At 43.1% G+C, this 24,368-nt stretch overlaps 1 protein-coding gene across 4 annotated transcripts in view; it reads left to right on the top strand.

Annotated features, from left to right (window-relative positions):
• Positions 1-24,368, top strand: part of OSBPL3 (oxysterol binding protein like 3) — a 160,574-nt gene that overhangs the window by 56,391 nt on the left and 79,815 nt on the right. For all 4 annotated transcript variants that reach the window (XM_084858548.1, XM_084858549.1, XM_084858547.1 and 1 more), the window contains one exon: positions 13,143-13,371. In XM_084858548.1, coding sequence (XP_084714674.1) covers positions 13,279-13,371 — 93 coding nt within the window. In that variant the 5' untranslated portion in view covers positions 13,143-13,278. The remainder of the gene's footprint in view (positions 1-13,142; positions 13,372-24,368) is intronic.

A 24,368-nucleotide genomic window follows, 5' to 3' on the forward strand; every position in this document is an offset into this window, starting at 1 on the left:
GTGTTGTTAAAAAAAATCTGTCTGTCCCAGTTTTGTCTCTTGACTAGAAGGAAAGGGAGAAGAACAGATGCTAACGGAACACATCAATCACAGCCAAACTGTACTTGAATGTCTATTTTTAGTTTCTTACCTGCTCTAGCAGTTTGACTTCTGTGATACATTTTTCTGTTCAGCTGGGCTAAACACATTCTGGAGATGCTGCTCAATTCTTTATAATAGAGTCCTTGTGAACTTTGTCAAGTCTATTGCAGCACACTATTGATAGCCATGTGTGTGTGTGTGACTAACCATCCTGTTGTTTAAAATATTAATTCTGAGCAAAGGCACTTCTCCTGTGTGCTGCTTGGGTGGCTGGGATCTTGTACTTTCTGATATACAATGGAATCTAGGCCTCTCTGCAGGTGAGATCTCTGTTCTGGCTTAGCAAATAGTCTATTGATCCCTCTTGTATTCCTATTACTATTTTCAATCTAGGGCATAACTAAGCTTATAGAACCTTATTAAGAGGGATCCTGTTGTGCTGGGTGGTTTCAGATACGCAGGTGGAAAGTCAGTTCTTGTTCTGTGAAATGTTTTCAACTGAAGGAAAGACAGGAACCCTACTAATCTGCGTTTTGAAATAGGCATGCAGGGTTATGAATATTGAACAACAACAAAAAAGAACTGCCCACTGCCATCTGGATGGCGAGCTACTTTTTGCCCTTTTCTTATGGCACAGAGGTAGAAGCACAGACATAAACGTAGTGAAATTTTAAAAATGGGATGTGACATTCCACTGCATTGCTTTGTCTATTTAATGGGTATTGATGCCATCCAGTGCATGTCTGCTCAAAAGTAATCCTGCCGGGTTCAATGGGACATACTCCCAAGTATGTGTATATAGGACTGTAGCCTAATAAAATCATTTTATGTAGTGCCTTACATAGAACGCTCCCTTGTATCAGGTTAGACTATTTGTTAATCTAGTCTCGTATTGTCTGATCTGCCTGACAGCACTTCTCCAAGGTCTGAGGCACAAGTCTTTCTATACCTGATCATTTAAATAATTTTTAAAAAAACTACTGAGGATTAAACCTGGGATGCTGTGCATGCAAGGCATGTGCTATACTACTGAGCTACAGCCCCTCTCTAAAATGAAAGTATTCAAAACATTTCATAAACGTGACCATGTTCACGCAAAGCAAGCTGGAATGGCTGAGAATTCTGGCACATTGATAATGAGCCAGTGTGCCGGCGCACCCTGCCCCATTGGTCCAGCATGGCTTGTCCTACGAACCAGAGCTGCTGTGGTAATGAGCAATTTACCAGCCATAGAAAACATAGTGTTGCATCCAAATCTGAACTCCTGGCTTGTCTCACCTCTAACAGGCCAGAGTTTGAAGCCATGCTTTGTAGTTGGCTTCCAGATCCTGGCTTGTTAGAGGAGCGACAAGCTGAAGTTTGGACCTAAACAGGAAGAGCCAAATGGGAGTGATCGGGCGGTGTGCACTAGCAGGCTTGCTTATTACTGATATGTCAGAATTCTCAGCAATTCTGGCTTACCCTTTGGTGCAAATGTGGCCTTGTTGTAATCTACCCTGAGTTCCTACTGGCCCATGCGCCTTCCCTGCAGAGTAGAGCAATTATGGGAATAAACTGATCGATTATTTATTTCTTGAAGATGAGATGTAATCTCCCAAGGCATCTGTAGGTTGTGGGAACTGGTTGTACAGCATGCACGTAAAGCCCCCACTGGAATGGGCTCATGAGCCAAACTACATGTAGCATGCAGCTGTTTTTTTTCTTTTTTCTTCCTTAAATGTAAGCACAGGGAACCTAATCCAGATGAGGAGCCTATCATGGAGGTAGGGGGGCTTTAATGCTTTGCCCTTGTATGTAGTATGGATCGGGGCAGGGGGAGGCTTGCAATTTGTGCAAGGGGAAAAAAGCTCCCACTGAAGTATCTAGGGGAATTCGGGTGCTTTGTACCTTTCTCATTCTTTCTTCCACCAACCTTGTTTCTGGTTGATCATATATCCTAATTTCTCATAAAACAAACATTAACACTACCGCTCTACATCTATCAGCTGAACCGCTCCAGGTTCAAAGGTGCCTTAGTAAAGTGGCCCATGGACCTGCTCCTACATGGGTGGGTTCATCTGGCTGTAGGCTTATCTGGTGGCAGCAGCATTTTAAAATTTTCACGATGCTCTGGAGAGCTTGTGAGGCATTGTGGGACATTCTGAAATGGTGACTGGGGGGGCCAGGGCAGGTGTCAGTGCCAATGGGCATTGCCAAGCACTGGACGTCTGGTAGCTGTCCGAAGGTGCTGGGTCCTGATGCTTTATCTTCAGTATTTTGCAGAAATGTGTGACCCTTTATTGTAATATTGGAATTTAATATTTGTTAGTGTGCACACTGGGTGATGTTGCAGCTTGGGTTTTAGAGTCTATTGTATCCTATGGCCTTATGGTGCTGTATAATGATACACAGGCCTAGACACAACATAACATTAGAACACTGAATTTTAAGCCAGAGTGGGAAATTCCACATGTCTAAGTGAAGCTCTGTGAAAGGACCGTCAAGTGCCTTTGTGGAGGCTTCTGCTTGTGCTCTACAGATTCGGTCCTTTCTGCCTCCCCCAAACCTTCAGAACCTGCATGTTACAGACTTAAGCAAAATCACTTTCCTTTTCACTCCCCATGCAAGATTTTACACTATACATGCATGTAAGACTCTGGATATGCAGGCCTACTTAATCTGCAGTTGTAAGACTTCTGGCCTTCCCTTTTTGCCAAATGACAGATGTGTTTGTGTCTCTCCACTGTGCAGAAAAGGCATGTTGTATCACTTTTGCTGTCATGCTACTATAAAAAAAAAAAGTTTCTGTTAGAAATCGCCTGTAGAAATGGCAGTTTCCTTGACAAACATCCTTTTGGCCATGGTTGATGAACTGGCGATATACTCTTCTTCCTTCCCGTTGTCCGTTTCAGAATATGGTTTTGTAAAAGCAATTCTTATAGCTGTTTCACATATGCTGTAACAGGTCAGCACCTGCCACTCCATCCTGATTCCGTGGCCCATCCTGATTCTGTGACAAATTACTTTGTCTGGACCATATTCATAGTCAAATAATTAGGGCATCTGAAATGAATATTATGTCTGTCCTGCTAAGTTTGTCAGTCGAGCCCTGGAGAGGCGAAAGTCACTGACTGTTATAAAAAAACTAAATCCGTAAACATGGTAATAACATTCTGGCAGATATTGTTTTAGGATTTTAAAATATTTTTAACTTGCTCTTGTTAGTTATTTTATTAATAATTTGTACTTCGGTCTCCCTTTTGGGTTGATGTGAGAATTCTATTTGTTTTGTGTGCGGATGGCCTGATTGGCTAAAAAGCAATAAACTGTATGAGTATTATGTCTGTCTGAACCCATGATTCAAACTGTACCTCAAAAGCATGGTCAATATTGCAAAAGCATGGTCATTTTCCAGCACACATCAAGCCAATCTGTATGTAGTTGGCGTGCAAGCATGGGGAAGGAAGCTCTTGTTCACATGCTTGAGGGGGCATTGGCAGAAGCAGGAGGAACTTATTTATGCTTATGGGAGCAATCCTATGGCTGCTCGTCAGCGGCTAGACGGCCATAGGATATGTGGTTTTCCAGGAACCAACCTTCCCCCCCTTCCAAATTCCCTCACAGACAGCGCGGAACGGCCTGCATTCCGCACTTGGAAGAGGAGTGCGGAGCGGCCAAAACGGGGCATTCCGGGGGGTGTTCCGAGGCGGGGAAGGTGGAAATGCCGGTATGACACATCCTATGTGTCGTCCGGTAGCCGCCTCCCCTGCTCTGCCTTCCCGTGGCTAGACCGCCAAAATCAGCTGTCTAGCCGCAAATGCAGGGCAGGAGAAGCACGGAGGTAACGATCCCCTCCATGCTTCTGCCCTGCATTGCATAGGAAGTCGCCTACAATTTCGGAGGCAGCCGCCTATCCCTATAGGATTGCGCCCTAAGGCAAGCCAAATGTGTGGGTGTGACTAGATGAATGGATGGATGGGTTGTTGGATGGATGTGGCAGTGCTCCCTTCATAGCTAACATACCTGTCTTGGCTTGCAGGAAGTAGAAACATCACAATTTATTTAAGATGCCTTTATATACTGCCCTTCAATAAACACTCCCAGAGTTGTTTCCATTATATATTAAAAAATACAAAGACAATTAAAAGGCAAATAAAACCTATCCAAATAGTCATAAAAACAGAGCAACCAGAAAGAAGCAAGATCTTAAATGCCAGATAAAACACTCAGCAGGACAAAAGATATATTGCATTGAGCAGGGGGTTGGACTCAATGGCCTTGTAGGCCCCTTCCAACCCTACTATTCTATGATTCTATGATTAAAAGGCCTGGTCTTTGCCTGGTGCTGAAACGTAATGAAGTAGAGTCAGGCGGACTTTTCTGGGGAGGGCATTCCATACCTGGGGCTCCACAATTGAGACCCCCCCCCTTCCTGGTACCTGCTTCACATGGCAGAGGCACCCACAGATCTACTGAAAATCTTTAACATACAGGTAGGCACCTATGGAAACATAGTCCTAAGCCATGAAGGGCTTTAAAGGTCAAGACCAGCACTTTGAATTGGGCCCAGGAATAGACTGGGAACCAGTGCAACTGGCATAATACAATCTTAAATTCCAGTCCCAGTTAGTAATCTAGCTGCCACATTCTGAACTAATGTCAGGAGCGGCCGAGCGGCCTCTTTCAGTCTACTCCAATAACTAACTCAAGACACAGACAAAAGGATTCTTTTCAAGGCTTTAATCCTTTTACAACTTAATGACTCTTTCAGATGCTAATCACCAGCGACTAAGCAAGGAAGAGCACTGGGGAAAAGATAGCAGAGTAGCCTAAGCTCCAGGTTAGGCAGTTGGTCCCCGTTTGAAGGAGAATCACGGGAAGACCCTGAACTTATGGGCTAGGGAGAGATCCTCCCTCTTTCCTTTGGGTCCTCGGGACGCGACCGTTGCTTGCGTGCCAAACGAGCGCTACACCTCCTTTCCGCGCCCTCCAGCTGTCGTCACTCCCGACGTTGGCGTTGAGTGTCCAGCAAGCCCCCCTCCAGTGCTCTCTCACTGCCAGGGTCACTATCTGTCCCAGGAATGCTGGCAGGAGGAACCTCTGCCAGTTGCTGTGCTTGTGAGAGATGAGCGAGCTCCTCTCCCACGGATTGCTGTTCCTCCTCAGAATCAGAACTGCTCTGGGGTTCTATCGGCTCAGTTTCCACCCTGACAACTTACTGCAGTTTCTGAACTGTCTTCAAAGGCCGTGCAGAGCACATTACGGTAGTCTATCCAGGCAAAAGGTACTCCGTGGCAAAGAAGCAACCTGTGCCTCTTGCAACAAAGATGGATCCAGGAGCACTGCCAAGCTGTGAACCTGTTCCTTCATAGGGGGTGTGCGTTTCCATCTGGTACAAGATGGGAACCGCTTGCCTGGGTAGAAGCTGTCTCCTCCCCACCACTGCTCACAAAAGATAGATAACAAAGTAGTGGGGGGAGCTTCACTGTGTGGGAATGAGATGTTGTATTTACACTGGATCAGGGCCAGCATGAAAACCTTTTTTGTTGCTGTTCTTTAAATCATCTAGAAGGTCCCACATTTTCCAATATTTTCTTTAGCTTCATAACCTGTTCCTCTTGCATTTTTGTAAATGAATTCCTTTTGTTTTTGGTTCCTGTCAGGTCTTATGTCAAAATCTCTTGAAATGAACAACTTGCTGGACTGTAAACAAGTAGATTTTGTGGTTGCCCTTGAGCAGACCACATTAGAAATGCATTGTGGGAAAGTTCCTAAAAACCTTCTTCTGTCTATTTCACACACTTGCATAGACAATGACAGAAAATGAGCTTGTTTTCTTTCTTTATGGTATTTAGGGGCGAATTGCATGAGTGGTAAAGTAGGTTGTATTTATAGACGCAGTTCTGTATATTCTAAAAATACGATGGATAACTACTGGGTTAGTGATGAGCCATAATTTCTAAAGAGCCATAGAAAGCACTAAGCAACAACAATAAAACATTATAAATGTGCCATGGCAACTCTGCTGCCAGCTTTCTTCTAATATTTCTTTCAGAGAGGCTGAAGGTGGAGCTGGAAGAGAAGTCACACTTCACCATGTAATAATAGTACAACAGAGTGTAGAAGTGATTCATCGTTACAATGAATGTAAGGGAATTCTAAAATAGTTCTAGTATCTTGTTAAAATTACTGAAACTTCTAGATATATATGTATCTCAGGACCTCAGATTTTTCCTGTTCTTTCACAACTGCATCTCACTTCAGTTACTGAAATGTTTCTTGGGCCCACCTCCAAGCAAAACGCAATACAGACACACAGTACACTTATAGATGAAGTCGGTCTCCTACCTGTAACATGAGCTGCATCTGCAAAGACTGTCTGGTTACCTGCGGATGAAAACTGCTTGGAGGACAAATCCTACAAGCTGCTGAAATCTCCAGATCTGATCCTATAATGTTGCTACTGCTTAGCTCTGGGGTCTCTGAAAGTGGCCAATGTGCCCATGAACACCTCTCTTGGTGCCCGACAGGCTACCTGCTCCTCCTGTTTTTTATTTTATTTACTTAAGATTTTTTAATGATTAAAAAAAAATCAGGGAGGCTGCAAAGCAAAATGCCACCCTCCAGTGCCATCTTTATTTGGGTTCAAAAGTGGGTTTGTGTTTTGGAGCTCAGGCCCCATTACTGTTCTTGGGCAAGTTACTTTTACTTTAGTCTCAACAGTTTGCCTTCTGGGAAATAAGTGTTTTGTGACCAGCTGTGCCCAACATAGGAGCCATTTTGTGAGAGTACCCATGACACTCTCAAAATTCCAGATTTGCCCACCGACCCAAAAGGTTGGGTGACTTCTGTCTTGGCTCTTACAAAACAATTCCCTGAAGCACCTTTACAGATATATGTTCATTTTCTTTATGCTGGGGGACGCTTTTACTGTGTAAAACTCCCGTATACAGTGCTTTCCTATTTCCAGAGGAGTTTAGAACGGTTTGAATACAGAAAGGCAGAGATAATTCTTTCCCTTCCTATCAAGCTTTTTGAGGCATTTATGCAGGGTCTTGTATGAAATGATGCCTAAGCGATCAGATGTTCAGAGTTTTGACAGCAGAGAGTGATTTGTACCTCACTCCCTAGACGGGACCCGAGCAGCTAAAGATACTGGTGAATTGTGTTGACACATGCTGTATTCACGTCTCAAGGAAGCAGAAAGTGAAATGTGTTCCATCGGGCTTTGACAATTGAAATATGGAGTTAGAAAATCAGTGCTGCTGTTCTAAAAGACCCCTTGGGAACAAATGGTTCTTTTTTAGAAGTACAAAAAGGGAGGAATAGGTACTTTAAAAGTACACCTTGGAGCATAATGGAAGAGAACCTATGAACCAAAGGTAAGGCCCTGATGTGTATTGGGGGGCTACATCCATTCCTTGGTATTCTCTCCACCCTTTTTCCAGCAGCAGTTAACAGTGTGGAATGCAAGAGTTGTTTATACACCTGGAGTCATAATGTCAGGATCTTGGGCAAAGAGCATGAGCCCAGGGATCCATTGCTGGCCATGGGAGAAAAGCGTGGCATACCCATGGATCAGTCTTGCTGGAGACATGCCATGCTGTGAATGTACAGCTTGTCTGTGGTTCTGAGCTATTCTAAATTTAGTGTTGTATTGCAAGCACATCAAGCAATTTATAACAGCACAGTTCTAAAATATCCAGAGGTGCTTATAAGTCAAAAGGCCATCATGTTGTGTGTGGTGGTATTTGTTGTCACCAGATAATGGCAGCATACAGGCCTTGTCAGCTGCCTCATGAAGATTCTTTTGTATATTGATTTTGAATACAAGAACTCATGAGAGATGTAGTGTTTTGATCAAGGGTGGGCAACTTGTGGCCTTCCAGATGTTTTAGCCAATGGTGAGGGGTGAGGGGAGTTGTAGGCCAAAAACATCTGGGGGGCCAAAAGTTGCCCACCCCTGGTTTAGATCCAGTCATTTATCAAGGGATGCCTTCATTTTGCCATATCCTGTTGCATCTGGAAGAGACAAGTGGGATCTGTTGCAGTGTATCCTTACTCCCTAACAGGAGTGTTCCTGTTCAGGGAGCCAGCCAGCCAGCCAGCCAGGCCCTCCTTCATGATTCTGTTGGGCGGGGGCGGGGGTGGGAGTAGGGGCAAGCAGGCCAATCCACCCTCCTTCCCTCTTCCCCCTGCCCCCAGTTTTCTATTTTTCTTTTCCAGTTCAACATTCCATGCCTTCTGGAAGCCACTGAGTATGCTCAGTTCTCATTAGCCTTTGGGTGGAAGTACCCTTTGCTTTTGGGGTTTTTTTAAGGGTTTAATTGGGGTTAATTTGAGTCTCCTGAGTCCTCCCCTCTTGTTTCTCAGTGGTCCCATTTTGGCTCCAGTCCTGTTGACGCTCAACCAAGTTCACTATTAAAGGGAAGGATGATAGATCTGGCTTAAGATGCCACTCAAACAGATTGTGCGAATAAATGTAGCAGCAGTTCTTACTTAGCGCAGGTAAACAAGCAAGTAGCTACAACACAATGCTGTCATTTGCCACAGACAAAAACCACGCACGTGTAAGGTAAACTGAACTCTCCTGAGAACAAGGAATGAATAAGTTGTTGTTGTTGTTCAGTCGTTCAGTCGTATCTGACTCTTCGTGACCCCGTGGACCATAGCACGCCAGGCCTTCCTGTCCTGCGCTGTCTCCCGTGTTACAAAAATTGTGTTCTTTTCCCTGGTAGACTTTCCAATTTGTTTACCAAGAACGAGAGGAGGCAGAGATCTGGTCCAACACGATTTTATTCTGCAGAATAAGGCAACCCTTGGGGCTAACGCTCCAACAAAGGTTACAATCAAGTGATGTGATTCAAAAGTTTATATAGGCAAGACCTTTGGGGCTGTCTTACGCTGGCGCTGTACTAATCTCTTTGTCTAGCTGAGAGGGAAACAGAAGACAGGCAGCACCTTTGACATATCTAGGCATGCGCAGAGAGGTAGCCTTGTACTCTAGTAAACACATTCTTGGCATTCCTGAGTCTCTGATAAGGCGCTGTGTCTTTGTTTAGCATGGCAGTCTCACACTGAGGTAAAACAGACATAGCCTAGCTTATAAAATCATGGGATAACAGACATACTATACTACAACTGAAATTTCTATAACACCCGGAGCATGCTCAAGTTCATATTCATTGCATCGGTGATGCTATCTAGCCATCTCATCCTCTGCCGTCCCCTTCTCCTTTTGCCTTCAGTCTTTCCCAGCATCAGGGTCTTTTCCAGAGAGTTTTCTCTTCGCATTAGGTGGCCAAAATATTTGAGCTTCAGCTTCAGTATCTGTCCTTCCAATGAGCACTCAGGGTTGATTTCCTTTAGGATGGACTGATTTGACCTCCTTGCAGTCCAGGGGACTCGTAAGAGTCTTCTCCAGCACCACAGTTCGAAAGCATCAATTCTTCAGCGCTCAGCCTTCCTTATAGTCCAGCTCTCACAGCCATACATTACTACTGGGAAAACCATAGCTTTGATTAGACGGACCTTTGTCGGCAAGGTGATGTCTCTGCTTCTTACTATGCTGCCTAGGTTTGCCATAGCTTTCCTCCCAAGGAGCAAGCGTCTTTTAATTTCATGACTACAGTCACCGTCTGCGGTGATCTTGGAGCCCAAGAAAATAAAATCTGTCACAGCTTCCATTTCTTCCTCTTCTATACGCCAGGAAGTGATGGGGCCAGATGAATTACTAATTACTAATGAATTACTAATTACTAACTAAAAATTACTAAATTACTAATGAATTAGTAACACGCGCTATATAAACCCATAAAATTGACTTCAACAATGCAACACTCACCTTGGCCACTGTGCAAAGACAAAGCACATGAAAAACTCTAGCATTTAAAAACAAACTCTAATCCGTGAATTAGACGTCAATATATGACAAGTTGATACCAAGATATAAGAATTGCCATACTAGGTTATTAATGTAGTGTCATTAGTGTGCCTGGCATGTGAGGCATTCTTGAACAGCATTCAAGGTCCTTTCCCATATATGGTGGCCAAGTGTCCTACTTTACAGAGGACAGTCTTCTATTTTGGAGAGCTATCAGAGGAGAGTCCCCTATTTGAAGGTGTCCTCTGTTGGATGGGCTGCCCAGTCCAAGTCTGGTTTGAAATCAAAGAATCATAAGGGAAACCGGGGCCTTGAAATTGCCCATCCATGGTTAGCACCTGGACAGCAGACTGAGCAGGCACAGAGCTTACCTAGTCACAGTCTTCCCCACTATGGGGAGATGTATTGCGTTTCTATTTAAATTATAGCAATAACTTCTAAATTGGCATCCATACATATAAATTAGAATTTGCAAATGTTATGCAAATTGGTGCACTCTTTTGTCCTCTTTTTTGGTGATGCATTTCCTGTATTTTTAGCAAAATGTAAGTGACCACCCTATCCCCCTATTATGTAAAAGTTACTATGTATAACTTTGATCACTCTTGGATAATGCAATTGAATATCATATTGTATGTATTAGTAACACAAGAGGTTCTTTTCCCCTTGAGTTTGTGAAAGGTGTTATTCCTTAGTCTAGCTTTTATGAAGTGAGAAGAATCTGTTACCATGGTTACTATAGCTCACACTATACATTGGTGCTGGGGAAGCTTCCAACAAGGCTTTTGATGAAGGCTACAACCTTGACTGCTATTAATATTTTCTTCTGCCAGACTCAACAACAGGTAGCTACTTAAATCTCTGTCTTCCCTCATCATGCACCAGAATTACTGTCTTATGACAGTTACATGGGGGGTGGGGGGGCTGTAATTTCCCTAAATGTATTTTTCTCCATTTATGTTGGTATTTTTAAATACTTTCACCTCATAATTCAAGTTATCTGGGTTAGTTACTGCTCTCTATTTTTTTTTAAAAGCAAAAAAAACAGAGGTACTGATGTTGACCATAAGAAAAATTCAAAATCCATATTAGTGTAATAGATTTATGAACCAATCAAAATATCACAAAAAAATGTGCAAGTTTTAGAGAGCTCCAGATGTCTTCATGGGGCAAGATGTTACAAAAGGAGGTTTGGTGGCAGCTTGGGGTGGGGGAGAATGGGGAGAGAAAAAATCCATGACCTGATGGTGAAGTCACAGTGACCTGGTCATGCTTTGTGCTGGGCACCCACGGGTGCCATTTTTGCATGGCGCCTATGGGCACCCAGCTTGCCATGGCTTGTCATGTCATGAGAACCCAGGCAGAAGGGGGTGTTTGAGGGTTAGGCAACCCTCAAATAACCCATGGCTTGTTTTAGGATTATTTGAGGGTTGTCTAACCTTCAAACAAACCCTGCTGCCCTAGTTCACACGCCACAGCAAGCCACAGCGAGCCGAGCGCCCACAGGCACCATGCAAAAGTGGTGCCCGTGGCCGCCTGACATGAATCAACAGCCCCCATGGTAAATGAAGCCACAGTGGGCTGTTGTGTCATGCAAACCAGATCAGTGTCTGCATGTTCAGAGTCCCAAGATGACGTGGGAGGGAGGGGTTTGCAGACATTCAAATTAGGCTCTGCAGGTCATGTGACAGTTACAAGGTTGTACCCGAAGCTGCCCCTAAGGCCGTTTGGAGCCAGAAAGGGGAAAAAATGTTGATCTAGAGATCTCAGAAGCTTTCACATTTTTTGTGATCTTTTGACTGTCCCAATAAAAGTATTACACTAATGGATTTTAGAATGCTCCCTCCTAGTTTCCTGTGGATGTTGTATATGTTTATCTGTGGACTAAATAAAATGATTTGGCAGGTTTTAAATAGCCACAGCTTATAAGTAGTGCTGGAAGAACTGGGTGGAAATAAATAAACTATTATATCTAGAGGTGGTTGGATGAGATTTTGACCTAACAAATGGAATCCATGCAGATACAGAGTTGGGAAGCAGCCTCACACTTCATCCCACCCATACTGATACCAGAAAAAAGGCTATCCAGGACTATCTTAAATCTTTGAGCAGCCTCGGGGCTGAATGTTCATTTGGGTTCCCCCTTCCTTCTCTTCTCTGTTAGAATGTCCTTTTTGCTAATTCAGTATTAGGGCAAGACTTTATTTTGGAATATTTGTCTTATGGCCAACATGGCTACATTTCTGTTCTGCTTGCTATTATTGATGTGGCCCCTCCAAGTGCAAGTCCCTTTGTCAGTTGCTCCTGCCAGAGGGCCTGAGGATATCCTATGCCTAAAGCAAAATTGTGAGCTGATTTGATGTAATGTAACGGCTAAGCAGATGAGCCCAGAAATTCCTGGTTAAATCTAACCTTGTCCATTTATGCATTAGGTGGTTTTAAGGCTATCTTACAGGTTTGCTGTAATTGCTGAGATAATGGGTTGGATCCAGACTTTAGTCATATGTAGAGCAAAACCATCAAAATCAGTGGGACTTAAGTTAGTCATGACCAACTTACATCCCATTTTCAACGGATCTACTCTAAGTATGACTGCATCTGGATCCAACGTAATGTATGTAAAGCAGTATAAAATGTGCTAAAGCATGATGTAAATTCTTTTGTTCTTTCATTTTAACATTATTTATATGATATATCTCACCTTTCAAAACAAGCTCTCCCAAGGCGGTTCACACAAATAAAAGATAAAACAACAATGAGTTTTAATAAAAATGCACAATAGTTAAAATGGAGCAAGTAATAAACATCAGAGCCTAATAAAACAGTCTTTAGACCACATCTAAAAGCTGATAAAGAGATGACTTTATAGAGTTCACTGGGAAGAGCTGTGTAGCCAGTGCTGATAAGGCCCTTTCCCTAGTACTATCTGGTTCCTATTCAGCGTCCCTTTGAATGCCTCCCCAAAAAGCCATTTCACTACATAACATTTCATGTAAATCTGCCTTCCCATAATTTTGAAACCCATTTCATCTCTGCTCATCAAACCTTGGATGTCATCCTTCACCTCAGATTGATTTGCTAATTGTATAGCAAGGCTGTCAGATTGCATTACTGAAAACATCAGAGCTGAACTGTTTTTTAAGAATTACTATGGACTAAATCTGATCTGCATGCTGTTCGGTTTTTCCCCCTCCCTTAGGAATTTCCTTTGAGCACCAGGAATGCCACTGGAATGCATTTGGGGAAACGATGACTCTGGCCTTTCTCTTCCATGTCTTCCTGTCCTTTTGATGGTTTTATAATTGAATTGGTTCAGAAGAAACGCTTCCAGGATCATGACTGAAGAAAAGAGTCTTTGTGTGTCTCAGAAAGGCTTGTCTCCTTCAAGAAGTACCAGCAGCTGCTCCTCTAAGCAGGGAAGTAGACAGGTAAATATAAGGTTTTGTTTAGTCTTCTTCTTTGTTTAAAACCATGCTAATTTGTGAAGAATAGGAGCCAAAGATATCTCACTTTCTGCCTGTTTGCCCTTTTCATTGTTTCTGGTTCTCTGGACTAATTCACATGGCCAAATGGGTGTGCTGAGTATCTGGAGTTGAGCAGACGGGATGTGGTGAGTTGGCTCTGTGTTCGCTTCATATCACATGCCAAGTTTGCACCCTTCCTTTTAGTGGCATTTCAGTGGCACTGCTAGCGTTGCCCTGTGAATTATAGTTGTAGCATTTCTTTCTTAGTTAGATTTCTGCTGGAAAATTCGTCTGTGTGAAAGACAGCATGCTGCCATGTTCGTAGGAAAAATGTTTAGCTTGCCAAAAGTTTGGCCATTATAGAGTTTTTAGATCAAACCTTTTAATATTTTATGCTTGCCCTTGGGCAGGCCAGATCAGGACACTAGATTTATTATTAAAAGAAGACTCATGGTCACAAACGTTGGAATCCATAAGATGAACATCTTCATATAAACTGCAGTGTCCAGCCTGGCTGTCATTAAACATTCACCATTATGGTGGTTTCTGTTCAGTGAAAGAAAAGTTGCCTGAATGAATGGTTCTACAGCATTTTACATTAAAAACTAACCAGTTTGATCTCATCCTTAGACATTATTCAGCCCCTTGTGTGATGGTTTCCAGGTCCCTCTGTCAGCAGCTTTGCATTCCACCAGCAAGACCCCAGCAGCTCATTTGTTGGGTCTTTTATTTCTCATATGAGATTCATATATAACTGCAAGCCGATTTAATTTGGAAATAAAAAATCACCTTCCTCTCTTGAAATGATTTTTTCAGTATTTGAACATTTTGGAGTTAATGGGAAAAGTAGATTTCATGAGAATCTTCCAAAGTCCATCATTTTGTTTAGACCAATAGTTCTCAACGTCCGGTCCCCAGATGATGTTAGACTATTAATCCCCACCATTGTTCATGCTGGCTGGAGATTATGAAAGTTGTAGGCCAACATCATGTGGGAACCACTGGTGTAGAAGTTACTGCACCGATTTAATATTAGTGACCCTGCTGACAGTAGTTTCAGTGGAAAGTCTCTTGATTTTTTAAATTATTTTTAATTTTATTCTTTTTAAGATTAAGCATATTGCAGGAAAATTTTGTTTATGGATCAAAAATTTGGCCAAAAACCTGCAACTGGTAGCACCACCTGATTTTTCAGAAAGATGGCTCTCAAATTTACTTTAAAAAAAAAGAAAAGAACATTGCATGGTCTGGTCCATTGTCTGTTAGCGCTTTTGCATGCTCAGACTGATCCTCAAAACTGACATAGACATGTATACCTTCAAAGATGTTCCTGGGTTAACCACTTGGAAATATAAATAATGCCTTGCTGCCAGGAGTTTTAGTATCAGCATCGACTTCTCTCCCCCCAACCTCCGTCCCCAATCCGTCTCTTTGGCAAACGCACTAACACTGCAGACTTGATTACTGTGTAACTCCTAGAGAACATCAGATGTAAACATGAGGTCAGGACTCCTTCTCCCCAAGTAGTCTTCTTGTTTCAAAATTCCGTGAATCTTTCTCCCTTTCTTTCTTTGGCATGTAGATTGGATGTCAGAATTCTTGTAAACACAGCAAGTTGTCTAGGCTCCTAAATAGCTGCATTGCACTGCTACAATCTTCAAGGTATTTACTAATTCAAAATAGTGTCCATCTGTATCGTACAATCACTGCATAGTGATTTAACTTACCCTTATAAGAGAATGATTTCACATTGCCATCGCCATAGTACTCATGTATCTGTATATCTTGCAAATTATTTTAATATTTAAACAAAAACCCAGTAACGCTTAGCATGGTCTTGATGTAAAACTCCACCAAAACCTATATGTCTCTCGCTCACTCACATACACACACTTGTGTGGAAGTTCAGAACTTGGTCACACACCTTCAGGCTCTCTGGTATTATAAGGACTAGAAACTCCTTGTAACAAAAAGGGCTTCAGAGAAACGGCCCAATCTACATGGAAACAGAAGAAGCACTTTCTGGTTATATCCGGATTTTCATGAAATCGCTTTGGTCCATCAGGGGCACACGAAACAAGAAAAGTGGAGTATTCACTACCTAAAAACCTGCTTTCGTGGGTCACACAGAACATGAACCCCCCATACTTCGGGGTTGAGTGAGTGGAGTAGAAATGAACATCATTAACTTTGTAGGTGCTGCTCAGCAAATGAGAGAGGCTTGTTCCTCGCCCCTGTCCATGCTCCCCTACTCAGGAAAGTTTACTGGAAGCACTGCATTAAGCCCCTGTAGTTCACCCCACATCTCTCCCCTCTCATCCACAATTGGGATATTGTGAAAGATACTGCGTTATTGTGAATGGAAAAAACAGGCTATGTAATCTGAAGGAGTGAAGCAGCTACTGTGCTATTGTGAATGATTGAAACAACGCTATTGTCAATGGGAAAAGCAGGCTACAAACTATGAATGGGTAAAGCTGTTACTGTGCTATTCTGAATGATTGAAACAGTGCTAATGTGCTATTATGAATGGGGAAAACAAGCTGCATGCTGTGAATGGGTAAAGCGGCTTCTATACTAGAATACATATTGTAAATGGGAAAACAGCACTACCGTGATATAGTGAAAGGATGAAACAGTGCAAAGTAGTGCTAAGTGGGAAAGAAAGCCTATGTCGAAAAGTACCCTACTGCAAATGGGGGAAATGAGGGAAGAATGGGGGGGGCAAAAGGGGCCCCACCCCTTGGCCAGGTCAAGAGGCACGTCCAGGATCTAATGCAGGGGGACAGCGCACACTGCAGTGGAACCAAGCAGGAGCCACATTTAAGGAAAAAAGATGCACTAAAAGGACTTTCCAAAAATGAGCCTTTTCCAGAGGGAAGCTGCAGGGTTGCTGCAGATTGGCGTTAGTGTTATCTGTCACGAACGACCCTGATGTGCTCTCGCTCTGTACTAAATCAGCCATGTAGATTGGGCCAAGGCCTGGTGTATCAAACAAAGATCCATATCATCTAACAATGTGTTTTCAATGGTGGCCACCCAAATGCTTCTGGGAAGCTTATTAGCAGTCATGAAGAGGGGAAAAACAAACTCATTTGTGTGTCCCTAGCACATGTTATTCAACAGAGAAGAAACCTCTGAACATTTTAACGTGAAAAGTGAGATTCTCGTAGATACATCTCTAGCTAAACATTAGAGTAAAACATTAAAGTAAAAGAAAATCAAATTTAGTATCAAATGTATATTATTTTCAGTCAAACTGCTACAAGAGTCCGCCCAAACCTGCCACTCCTAATCTAAGATCAGTTGAATGTGATAAGTAAAAGTGATTCCTTTCCAGTTCTTCTCCGTTTATGAGAGCGATTCTCCCCCTACCCCCCACAACATTGATTTCCCATACATATCAGTTTTGCTCCTAGCTAGACCTTTTTGCTTTCCCTTTATCTGGCAGAGTTGTCAGGAACACTTCACTTTTCACACTGTATGTGCTGCTGATCAGACTATGTAAATCAGATTATGAGAAGGAAGATTGAGAACAAAGAGGCTTTAAACAGCTTCAGGGGACAGCAGGTAGTGAGTGAGCAGACATCTTGGATATGTTCAGAGGCATCGGTTTCCAACACTCGGGCAAGAATGTCGCTTTGCTGTCCACGTTGGCAGGACAACTGGAATGTGGGCTATATGATCACTGTGGTTGGATCTGTTCAATTTACTAGTCCCTTTCATGCATTGCTTGCGTGAAGGGGGCATCACATGATTATTGGGCTGTGACTGGCCCTACCCACAGTGTCGAGCATATTGCCTGGCTTCACTTCCAGATGTCCGCACGTTAATTATTATTATATTATTATTATTATTATTAAATTTATTAATTGCCCATCTGTCTGGTCACCCAGCCACTCTGGGCGATGTACAGTGTATAATGAAACAGTTTAAAACAATAAAATTCCACAATAAAAATGTTTTCTAAAATACCCTAACCCACCCCAAATGCCTGCCTGAACAACCATGTTTTTAATGCACGGTGGAAGCTCATTAAAGAGGGGGCATGGCGGAGTTCCCTAGGGAGGGAGTTCCACAGAGTGGGGGCCACCACAGAAAAGGCCCTCTCCCTCGTCCCCACCAGTCTAGCTGTCCTGGCTGATGGGACAGAGAGAAGGCCATCCGAGGCTGATCTTGTTAAGCGGCCTGTCTGGTGTTGCTGGAGGCGCTCCTTAAGATAGGCTGGGCCGGAACCATATAGGGTTTTAAAGGTCAAAACCAACACCATGAATTTGGCCCGGAAAACAACTGGTAACCAGTGCAACTCCTTCAGCACTGGAGTGATGTGATCTCGCTGGCAGCTGCCGTTAATCAGGCGAGCCACCGCGTTCTGTACCAGCTGCAGCTTCCGAACCATCTTCAAGGGTAACCCCACGTAGAGCGCATTACAGTAGTCTAAATGAGAGGAGACCAGGGCATGTACTACCGATGGGAGCAGATGGTCGGGAAGGAAGGGGCACAGCTGCCATATCAGATGGAGTTGATACAGTGCTGTCCGGCTCACAGGTGACACCTGAGCCTCCATGGACAGCTGGGAGTCCAAAATGACCCCCAGGCTGCAGACCTGGTCTTTCAAGGGTAGCCATACCCCATTCAACACCAGGTCAACATCCCCCAGCTGACGTTAACATGGTCATCCACATGTTCAGGACACAGACTTTCTTTAAAGTAGCCAAGACCATCTTTGGACTACAGGGCAAAGTATGCTCAGTTGCTAGGTATGGGTGAGAAGTTCATGTCAGTTCAGTTTTGATAAGAATTTCCCTAAACTCACAAAGTTCTCCATATTCAGGACAAAAAGAACTTGGATTTTTTTAAAAAATTAAATATGGTAGAACCCGAAACTGACAGGTACGTCCATCCAGGCCCAGAGCTTTGAGTGCTTTGCCCGTAAAAGTCCAGATTTGAATCCCTGTGTATTCAACCACGTAGGTACATAATTAGCGTTACCACCTCTTTTTTCTGATAGACTCTTCATCTTTAGCAGCTATGTGCAAAGTTCATTCCTGGGATGGAAGGAACTTGAGATTTAAAAAAAAAAATCGAATGCAGGAGAAAGCGACAGATTTGCCCATTCCTGCTTATCTTTAATCTTTTCCAAGACATTTTTTCAAACACTTAACTACTATTGGAAAGATCCAGAACATGTGTGGCAAATTTCCAGATAGTGAGTGACACCTCCAACAAAAGTCTGAAATGCTAATGAATATGCTTCAAGCAGTGAAGCAAAAAGTATCGTGTTTGGTATTATTATTGTTATTGTTGTTATTATTATTATTTTACATTTCTATACTGCCCCATAGGCAAAGCTCTCTGGGTGGTTTACAACGGTTCTTTAAACAGCGGTCTAGTGGAAGCAGGGCTCACAGGGGTGCAGCACCAGCAGTTTTTTATTTGCAGGGACAATGATGTTACCTGCCCTCCCCCTCAGGCTTCCCTGTTTCCTCTGAGCTAGCTGCAATCTTCACAGTAGCTGGGGGTGGGGTGAGGGGAGGAATTTTCCCAGCAAACAATATATTGTTCCCTGTTGTAATACGAAGTATTTGGGGGTGTCTTCGTCTTGCAGAGGCAAGTACGTCTAGGGATGTATGAAAGGCACTTACCTGGTCCCGCAGCTTGCTTCGCGGTGGGGGGAGGCGCTTCGGTTCTCCCCCCGAAGTTCAGACCGGGGGGGAGGCGCCTCGCCTCGCCCAGCCGAAATTCAGGCCGGGGAGAAGCGCCCCATCTCCCCAGCTGTGAAATACAAAAGTGAAAAAAACAACAACCACACACACCCGTGATAGGCTATGTAACAATTTACATAGCCTATCACAGCTAGATTTCCAAAGTCAGCCATGATAGGCTACGTAAATCGTTACGTAGCCTATCACGGGTGACTTTGAAAAAAAAAAAGCGTGTACGCAAATGGTGGCGCCCATGAGCGCCGCCATTTGCGTTCCTTATTTGGGCCCGGGTAGTCTACGTAAAGATTTACGTAGACTACGGCGAAAATAAGGGCAACGCAAATAGCGTTGCCCTTATTTTCTCCATAGTCTACGTAAATCTTTACGTAGACTACCCGGGACCAAATAAGGAATGCAAATGGCGGCGCTCATGGGCGCCGCGATTTGCGTACGCGCTTTTTTTTTCATAGTCACTCGTGATAGGCTACGTAACGATTTACATAGCCTATCACGGCTGACTTTGGAAATCTAGCCGTGATAGGCTACGTAAATCGTTACGTAGCCTATCACGTGGGGTTTGTTTTTTTTTACTTGTAATGGCGGCGGCGGCGGCCGGTCGGAAGACCGGCCGCCGCCCCTGCGCCGCCGAACCGTCGCCGGGACCCGCCGCCGAGAGGGACATTCGCAGGAAGCAGGTCCCATCCCGGGGGGGGGCGGGGGGCGGAGAATTTCACCGCCAATTTCGGGGGGCTGAATGCGTTGGCATTTGGCCTCCCCGAGATTCGTGGAGAAATTCTCCGCCATCCCTAAGTACGTCCCATTGGCATTACAGAAGACCTGCTCCTGGTGGAGATGAAAACTGCTAGAACTGTTTTGTTTATATGGATCAACACAGGGGCTTGCGTTTTTGGACTCTCCATGGGGGCGTGGCTGTGGGGACTGTCATGATGAGTGCTTGCACTTCAAAATACATTGCTGTCTTTAAAACACATTTAAGTAAGACTACTAGCCGTCGCTTTACATTGGTGTGATCTTTTGAAAAGAGCAGGCATGGCTGGTCTGTGAAGCACTCCTCCTGTGAAACATTTGCCCTGCTTACCTCCTAGTCTTCAGTGCAACATAATTTTCAGTGCTGTTGACTTGTTCACATTGCATGCTGGGAGGTAAGCAGAGCAAATGTTTCCCAGGGGAAGTGCTTCACACACTAGCCATGCTGTTCTTTTCAAAAGAGCGCACCTGTGCATCTTTGGGAATGGGCAGGCCGCACTGAGTGTGCTGTTACCGCCGTCTGCCCCATAACAGAGTACCTCTGAAAAGTCCTCTGCCCCATTCCCATGCCAGTTAATGTGACAGTAGGAATGTCAGTTGTGCATTAACTGGCATGGGAATGGAGCAGAGGTTCTCTGTTATGGGGCAGATGGAGGCAACAGCACCAGCATTCAGAATTCACCAGTTCTGAATTCTTAGCACCAAAGACAAAACAAAACATCTTTCTTGGTTACAGGGAGAGAATAAGAAGGCATATCTATGTATGCCTTCACAGACAACAAAAGGAAAACTGCAAACAAAATTGTATCTAATGAAGCTGGTGGGGATTTATTTCTATTGGGTGCAGAATAATATGGAAGCAGCATGAAACATACATGTTGATACTGCGTTGTATAAAGAAGGGGGGAGACATTTACTTTTTAAAAGCTCTGTTAAGAATTGCAATTCAGCAGGGCAATTTTCATTTCTTCTAGCAAGCCAAACTAAAGCCCCTGGTTCTCCCATGATGGGTTTTTTAAAGCTTAAAGTTCTGTTCCCATGACATTATTTATGTACAAGGAAGGGATTCCAGTATAGGTAAAGACTTCGTTCAGTTTTTTTTTTCTGCTGCAGCTCCTGCTTTTAAAGAGGCAAGCTTTCAGGTTTGAATGATTTGTGCTGTTCTTTTACCTGTGCAGAACTGATGACTTTAGATTGTCGCCATGATCATTTGAGCCACTGGAGAAATTTCTTCATTTGTTGATGCAGGAAATAAGATTCTTGATTATAATACATAGCTTTTGTGTTGCTGTAGGTACGGGAGACATATCATAGCTACAGGGTTTCTTTGTGCCTTGTTGCTAAATTTGCTATAGTGCTCTCTCTGGATTTTAAATATGAAAACCAAAGAATGTGCATTTGGTTACACTGAGATTTATTTCAGCTCAAACATACAGATCATTTTAGCTGAGCCTCTGTAACTTTGAGGTTGCTTTGTTTCTGCCTGGAAAGAAGTCCTTTCTTGCAATGTGTAAATTGTAGCTCGGTATATTGAAATTTTCATAGTCCAGGAGCATGTCAAATGTAACCAGGAGAAATTGCCAAAATGAGTTAGTAGTGTCAGCCATTTCAGTAGGGAGCAAGTAGTGTTCAAAGGACAACTATCAAAGAAATAGTCTTTGGCTCTATGTTTATTCTTTTTCTTCTTACACATTGGGAAGACTCTACTGATTCATCCTATTTCTGTCTCCTTGTATCATTAAGTCATGTTTTCCCTCTTCTTTAATAATGCAAGGCAGCATTTGATAGTGAGACAATACTCTGAATTTAGGGGTCTGAGACTTTGCTAAGCTCCAGAACAAAGTGTAGCATTCAAAGCCTATGCATGTTTACTCAAATGTCCCACTGAGTTCAATGGACTGCAGTCATAGTTGCTTAACAGTGCAATCCTATACCTGTCTACTCAGAAGTAAGACCCATTGAACTCTCTCCTTAACTTACTCCTAAGTTAGTGGGTATAAGATTGCAGCCCAAGACTATATACTAATGACAGAAGAGTAGAGATGCACGGACTGTGTAAAATTCGCTCCATCTGTGTTTTGCAGATTGTCAAGTGCCTTTCATTCCGTCATCCGCTCACAGACGAATGCAAATTTTTTTTTCCATCATGCAGAAAAATACGGAAATAATTACGTAAATATTTACGTAAGTAATTACGTGCTTACATAATTTACCCCAGTACGTAACATTTAGTGTATTGTTCCTATTCCATTCTACATTTCCTCAGCAGAAACTTACATATTTTTCTACGGATTTATATGCGTAAATTTCGGGAAAGTAAAAAAATCATCCGAAAGTCCACAGACACCGCAGGGCCTGAGGGGGTTGCTCCACAGTGGATTCCACAGGCTGGATTCTTAGAAATCCGAGCTCATTTTAATCTGTGTCGAATTTCTCCAGTATCCCTACTGAAGAGCACATTATCGAAAATCTCTTAAAACTGAGTGTGATACAAGAGGGATGATGCAATAACAGCTGTGACGGGAGTAAAAAGAGAGTGGCAGTGTAAAATGGCTTGTGCCAATTTTATGGACCGTAACAAATGCTTTAGTTGATGCTGCCGATGCAAAATCCTACCCTTCTCCACAAAGCAGCTTTCTGTTTTTGGCACTTGCAAATATTCACTACAACTGACTGCATTTTATTCTAGACAAACTTCTGGCACAGTCATCTGGTATATTCAAAGAGCTGTAAGAACAAGCATCAGTCTGAGAGCTATTCTAGCTCACTCCTTTATTCTTTCTACCTAAAATAAAATATGGCTTTCAGGAGTTTCAAGTACATTATGTAGTAGGAAATGAGTGGCTTCTAGTTTATTGTATGTAATGTCAAGTTAACCGCCAAGGTTTTCAGCAGTAGATCATAAGACCATAATTGCCTTGCCGGATTACCCTCAATGTCCATCTAGCCCAGCACTCTGTCTCAAGCAGTAACTGGCTAGATGCCCTAGCGAGGATCTTACCTTGTGTGTTAGGAGATGCCACAGGGAACAGGCTCCCAACATCTGGTGTTCAGAGGGATGCTGTGTCAGTACATGAAATTTCCACTTTAAGTATAATGGCTAATAGGCATGGATAGACCTGTTCTCCATTAATTTGACTAATCTTTATTAAAGCCATCTGAGCTTTTGACCATCACCTCATTTTATTTATTTATTAAAGTATTTTTATCAGCCAAAAAAAGCTCCCTTAGTGGCTTACATCCAATCAGTAAAACAAGACAGGCTTTGACTGCTATACTTTGTTCTGGAGTTTAGCAAAGTCTCAAACCCCTAAATTCAGAAGACTATCTCATTATTGCAGACTTACAATCTAAAAAGACACAATGGAAGAGGGGAAAAATTAAATAGTTTTTCAGCAGCGTTGGTGGAATAGCCCTGCTTCCCCTCTTATCTCCTTCATCTTGTGCACTGGGAATTCCAACAGTTTATGTCCTCGTAACAGCGTCAATACCACTTGCTCAGGCTGGGCTTGCATTGGACTGATCAGGTGCTGCTGTCATCAGGTTATCCACATGCGATCTGTTCTTATATATGCATGGTGAGTTGAGAAGAAGGCCAGTGGTGATTTTAGGGTTAAAAAGATGAGGTTATGATATTGAGAGGAAATGCTTGAAGCCATGCTTTTCCTTCCTCAGCCTGATGTTTCCAGGGGTTTTATAATGTTGGCATATCATTTTGGTTTAAAGAAAAAAAAATACAGAGGTTTTTTTTAATCTATGAAACCTCTGAACACTGCCTGCTACCTTCTAGTGCCCTTCGGGGATGGCACTCGAGTTTTGATATGTTTCTGAAACATAAACTGCAGTACGCCTGTCCACAAATTGCATATTGGAAGGCAAGAATTCTTCAGGTGGAAATGTAATGACATGAATAACCACCGCAGTACGTTTCAGAGTTGTACCGAGGACCCCCATAATTAAGGACTAGTATCTACCTCAGTTGCTTTGGCAGCATTGTCCTAGAATACCATATTCTAGTTTCTGCTAAATAGATATATTTAATGGCAATATTTTGACTTCATGACCACTTCAACTGGGTTGTTTCTGAGATTCTCAAAGCACAATCCTATACATGTCTAAGCTGGGCATTGCTTCAGCAAAAAAAGAAGGGATCTATTTGCATAAAATGTGCATATCTGTAGAGGCACATTTAGAAATAATTACTGTAATTTAAATAGACATACAATACATCTCACTGTAGCGAGAAAGGCTGTGAATATGAGAATGGTGTGCCTGCTCAGTCTGCTGTTCCAGTGCTAAGTGCTGATGGGCAACTTCAGGGCCCAGGTCTCCGTTCGGATGGTTCTTTTTCTTTAAATGGGACTTGGACTGGACAGCCCTTCAAGCAGAGGACTGACCTGTGACAGTCCTTCCAACAGAGGACTCTCCTCTGTAAAGTAGGACACATAGCTACCCAAAAGTCAGAAGCAGGTCCGAGTGAGTTCAATG

Source organism: Heloderma suspectum, chromosome 5 (assembly GCF_057233095.1).
Source record: "Heloderma suspectum isolate Gila_16-S chromosome 5, 16-S_ref, whole genome shotgun sequence".
Taxonomy (NCBI): Eukaryota; Metazoa; Chordata; class Lepidosauria; order Squamata; family Helodermatidae; genus Heloderma; species Heloderma suspectum.